Source organism: Salvelinus sp. IW2-2015, unplaced genomic scaffold (assembly GCF_002910315.2).
Source record: "Salvelinus sp. IW2-2015 unplaced genomic scaffold, ASM291031v2 Un_scaffold1786, whole genome shotgun sequence".
In the NCBI taxonomy this organism is placed as follows: Eukaryota; Metazoa; Chordata; class Actinopteri; order Salmoniformes; family Salmonidae; genus Salvelinus; species Salvelinus sp. IW2-2015.
In genome coordinates this window covers 20,905-26,601 of record NW_019943161.1, presented here as the reverse complement: position 1 = coordinate 26,601, position 5,697 = coordinate 20,905, and the positions used below count along the sequence as shown (strand labels likewise).

Here is a 5,697-nt window from a genome sequence, read left to right as displayed (position 1 = left end):
TTAGAGATGGAGGCCTGCTAGATTCCATGAACCCTCCTCCACCTTATCTCCGACCCCCAAGCCTCAACTCCCGTTCTCAGAGGAATATCCCCCCCGAACTTCACTTTATACTCCTCTCCTGCAGTGACTCTCCTATCTGCTGTAGAAACTCTGAACTGAACAAGACAATCACTACTAAAGACCATCATCCAACCGCATGCAACTCCCCAGCCCCCTCACTCCCCAGCCCCCTCACGCCTTTTTTTCTCCTTACAAGCAGCTCTATCTCAATCCAAGGCACTGCACTGAAAACAGTTCAGCGATTTCACTTTGTCAAACACAATTAACACCTCCCCAACACCTGTTTCTAAGTTATTCCTAAGTTATTTGCCACCTCCGTTCCTTTCCTTTGTACAGCCCACTATGTTCGACCCTCAACACTCCCCTTTCKCCTCTCTCACTGGATTTCAGACCACGTGTTTGGGTTGCGGCCTGACCTCTTTAGACTGACTGCACTATCACAAGGAAGATGGAGGGATGTCAATCACATGTTGTCAAGGAAACATCCTCTCAAGGCTCCTATCCTCCATTTTGTTTTTATTAACGACCAGTTGGTGCAAAAAATATCAACGTTTTATGATTATAGCTTTTACCTTTGAGTTGGAATTAATTGAATGCTTTTTTGTATTTTGAACTTGGTTTAAATTTCTCGGTGTATATTTTCAGTGAATTTTTTGTTTTGTTCTTTTTTTAGAATATATATACTGGTATATATGAAAATAAGCTTTGAACACAGGAAAGCCATTTGTTTTCTTGTTAAAGCGTCTTGCAGAAAAATGAAAATTAAGGCTTCTTTTGATACTATTTGTAACAAATAGTGACCTTGACTCGAGTCTTGCTCAGATGTAAAATAAAGCTCAGTATGTGTACTTTTTAAAGAAACTGTCAGGATATGTCACTTTTCTTGGTATTTTTGCAGGCAACGTTAGGACAAAGGCAAGTGGTTGCTCAGAGGCCTATATTTTATTGTTCTAAACTGACAAATGAAGCAGATATATATTTACCCCAGCACTTGGCAGTGTTCATTTTATTGCGATCAGGGTTGGGGTCAATTCCAGTCAATTCAGAAAGTTAACCAAATTCCAATTGCAATTCGACATTTTCCTCATTGGAAAGKATTGAAGAGAAGTTGGAGTTGGAATTTCAGTGTACTTCCTGAATTGACACCAAGCTTGATTGCGATGGACTTTTCTCTTCTCTATCTGGTAACTGTGGTCTTTTTGCCCATGTTGTTTATTTCATGCATTTCTGTAACATTTTATTGATTTTATGCTCTATTTTTAGTATTACTTGACGCATTTTTTTTTATTCATTGTCGTATTTTGAATCACTGTCATCTTGGTATAAGCACTTTGCTTCCCAAGTGGTCACATTTTAACACTTTCAACATGTTTTGTTTTTTTAAAGAAAAATAAAAAGGCATTGGCTCATTTGATCTCCCGACCAGATTTATGCGATAGAAGGTATACCTTACTTACAGGGCTGGTTTCCGGGACAGAGATTAAGCCTAGTCTTAGTCTAGTCTAAAAACCTATTTAAATGGGGATTCTTCATTGAGCATTGTTTTTAGTTTAGGCCTAAATCTATGTCCAGGAAACCAGCCCAATAATCTTGTAGCTTGTGATCATTAGTAGGCCCATCATATGATTCATATCCAGAAATTCTGCATTTGACAACACTGCCACTTAGRGGTCTTAAATAGAACTACCAAGCAGAATTATTGACTATAAATCAMTCAAATCTCGAGGGYAAACTTCAAAAGGCTCTAAAACCGACCAATTAAAACTCCAGCAGCATGCCGAGACTGAGGTTACTTTCATACAGTCTTACGGCTATGCTGACAAAAGGGAAAATCTACATCTTGAGTATTGAAGCTGCTCTTAAACTGTTAAATCCATGGAAAAAGGTGAGATGTGATGTCTCATGTATCCAAGATGATCAATTTAATGCCGGGATATAAAGAGGGTAATATTTTAGATTTTCGAATTGAGTAGTCAAAGTAACTCAAGAAACAATATTGGAAATGAACAGTAGGGTTGAACACGCAGGGGTTGTTGACTGACATACAGTGCATTCGGAAAGTATTCAGACCCCTTCCCTTTTTCCACATTGTTACATTACAGCCTTATTCTAAAATTGATTAAAAAAAATATCCCTAATCGAACTACACACAATACCCCATGATAAAGCGAAAACAGGTTATACATTTTTGATATATATATTTTTTAAACACCTTATTTACATAAGTATTCAGACCCTTTGCTATGATAATCGAAATTGAGCTCAGGTGCATCCTGTTCCCATTGATCATCCTTGAGATGTTTGGACAACTTGGAGTCCACCTGTGGTAAATTCAATTGATTGGACATGATTTGGAAAGGCACACACCTGTCTATATAAGGTCCCACAGTTGACGGTGCATGTCAGAGCAAAAACCAAGCCAAAACGTTGAAGGATTTGTCCGTAGAGCTCCGAGACAGGATTGTGTCGAGGCACAGATCTGGGGAAGGTTACCAAAACATTTCTGCAGCATTAAAGGTCCCAAGAACACAGTGGCCTCCATCATTCTTGAAATGAAGAAGTTTGGAACCACCAAGACTCTTCCAAGAGCTGGCTGCCTGGCCAAACTGAGCAATCAGGGTAGAAGTGCCTGGTCAGGGAGGTGACCAAGAACCCGATGGTCACTCTGACAGAGCTTTAGAGTTCCTCTGTGGAGGAAGGACAAACCATCTCTGCAGTCACTCCCCCAATCAGGCATTTTATGGTAGTGGCCAGACAGAAGCCACTCCTTAGTAAAAGGCATGACATGACAGCCCGCTGGAGTTTGCTAAAAGGCACCTAAAGGACTCTCAGGCCATGAGAAACAGAGAGATCCCTTGATGAAAACCTGCTCCAGAGCACTCAGGACCTCAGACTGTAGCCATGGTTACCTTCCAACAGGACAATGACCCTAAGCACACAGCCAAGACAACACACGAGTGGCTTCAGGACAAGTCCCTGAATGTCCTTTTGGCCCAGCAAAAACCCGGACTTGAACCCGATCTAACATCTCTGGAGAGACCTGAAATAGCTGTGCAGCGATGCTCCCCATCCAACCTGACCAGAGCTTGAGGATCTGCCAGAGAAGAATGGTGAACTCCCCAAATACAGGTGTGCCAAGCTTTGTAGCATGATGCCAAAGAATAATAGGCTGTAATCGCTGCCAAAGGGCTTAAAGTACTGAGTAAAGGTCTGAATACTTATTTAAATGTGATATTTGTTTACTTAAATACATTTGCAAAAATGTATAAAAACCTGTGTTTGCTTTGTCGTTATTGGGTATTGTGTGTAGATTGATGAGGACAAAAAAAACAATCTAATCCATTTTAGAATAAGGCTGTAATGTAAACAAAATGTGGAAAAAGTCAAGGGGTCTGAATACTTTCCGATGCACTGTATCACTGGGTATCCATTAATGGCAGGGTGTGTTGGCTCAAAGGTCCAGAGGCAAATCCATCCCTAGAAAAGAACTGGATGAATAGAAACCTCAGAACAACCTATGGGAAGCATTTGGAAAAGTCAGTTTAATGCCACAAACTCAGTTACTTACAAACCACACATAAAGATGACATTCAGAATATACAGTCAAAAGACAGATTTTGAATTGATAACACCGGTCTACCCATTCCTCAGGAGGCACTGAGGGTCGTTACCGGCTGCATCTCTGTTCTACCGTTGTCAAAATTAACCAGACGGTTTTTTCTATTATCATTCATGCCCTTATCAGTACTGAGGGACTACATGATCTTGTCCAATCGGAAGCGCTTATTTTCATTTCCGTTTGTCACGCATGGTGGGGGGTGGGGGGAGGGGGTGGGGGTGGGGGGGGGGGGGGGTGCCCTTTAATGAACAGGCTCCAGCTAGTGTTGATGCTGGGGCGGGGTTACTTGTACTTGTAGAAGCCCTCTCCGGTCTTCTTGCCGAACTTGCCCTCGGCCACCAGCTTGTTCAGCATCTCACTGGGCTGCATCAGCGGGTTGTCAGGATCCTTCTCAACCCAGCCTGGAATCAAGTCATCAACACAAACGGTTCATTTTAACTAACTGCTTCTGCATTGGTTTTACACTGCCTGCACCTACTTCATTTCATGTTTTTGCTTCTTCAAATATTCATCACCGTTTTCAAAAGACCACCGGCACCTCTCGTCCATCTCACCATTCTATAACCAAAACAGTGCTCCTCCCCTGTGCCATATGACATGCAGCTAATCCTATTGGGCCTGTTCCTAGCTGCTAATATAGACCTCTTTTAACTGGTACTGAAATCACTCTGTAATAGGAACACACTTGTGAAGCAGCCCAACCCTCACCGTCCATGATGAACTTAGCCGTGTCCAGTCCTACGTAGTCCAGCAGCTCAAAGGGCCCCATGGGATACCCAGCGCCCAGCTTCATGGCAATATCAATGTCCTCCTTTGACCCGTGGCCTGACTCACATCCCTCTTGGCTCCGATGCTATTTTCATTCATATACAGGCAAAACGTTTGACTATCTTTCAGTCATGCAGGGGGTGGTGTACCTCTCTCATGTAGCCTGATGGCTTCCATCATGTAGGGCACCAGCAGGCGGTTCACAATGAACCCAGGAGTGTCCTGATGATGAACATAACGTACTGATGTTAGTGAACCGTTTATAATGTATCTGAACTGATATGATGAAGATAATGTATGGTGTAATATGGTATGCACTGCATTATCTTTTATAGGTGTACAATACTAGCGAAATACTTTATATTGTTAAAATAAGCGAGGGTCTTACTTTGCAGGACACTGGCGTCTTTCCCAGTGCTTTGCTGAAAGTGAGGAGGGAATCGAAGGTCTCCTGGCTTGTGGCTGATGTTCCAATCACCTGAAGAGGACACGTAAACATCTAACATCTTTCAATTGAAACTTGGGGCTTGCTCTCCTTATCAACGTGTCATTTTTAAAGCAACTTACATATGTTTCTAATTTAAACATCGCCATCATGACATAAAAATAACTGCTTTGCGGGAGACTATATAGAGACTTATCATAGGGAGAGATGTCTAAAATGTACGCCGCACTATTGATCCTTACCTCTACCAGCTTCATCATGGGACGGGGTTGAAGAAGTGCAGCCCTCCAAATCTGTCCAGCCTGCTGGTGAGCTGGCTATGTCCGGTGTATGGGCAGAAGGATGTGTTGCTGGCGAAAATGGTGTGTCTTAAAATAGAGGAAGCAAAACATCAGGCAACAAGCAGCAAGCAACCCCCATGAGGTACATCCCAATTAGTAACATCAATTATGTGGGACACACAATGCCTTTCCTTTTGAAATATTTCATATTAATTAGAATAGTTTTAAAATAATCTATTTTAGCACATTTCAAGGATACCAGCATAGCTTTATAGTAAGATTAGAAAAAAAGCTCAAATGCAGATAAAGGAATTTTGATATTTAGGCTACACATTCAAAATGGCAACCAAAAATGTTTCTAATCAAACAGCACTTGCTCTGGCTTGATGTTCATTTCAACACTGATCATCGATAGCTAACTCCTATGGTTCTTGACAAAGTCGCAGGCAGCGGAGACAGGACAGTGCTTATGTGGTTTGGATTCACACTCGCTTGGCGAGTAACCTTCAGGACCAAAATGGGTT

At 42.0% G+C, this 5,697-nt stretch overlaps 1 protein-coding gene across 1 annotated transcript in view; it reads right to left on the bottom strand.

Annotated features, from left to right (window-relative positions):
- Positions 1-3,583: 3,583 nt before the first annotated feature.
- hadh (hydroxyacyl-CoA dehydrogenase) overlaps positions 3,584-5,697 on the bottom strand; it is a 9,153-nt gene continuing 7,039 nt past the window's right edge. Inside the window, 4 exon segments of the mRNA XM_024139371.2 lie at positions 3,584-4,080; positions 4,388-4,504; positions 4,597-4,669; positions 4,836-4,925. Coding sequence (XP_023995139.1) covers positions 3,962-4,080; positions 4,388-4,504; positions 4,597-4,669; positions 4,836-4,925 — 399 coding nt within the window. The 3' untranslated portion in view covers positions 3,584-3,961.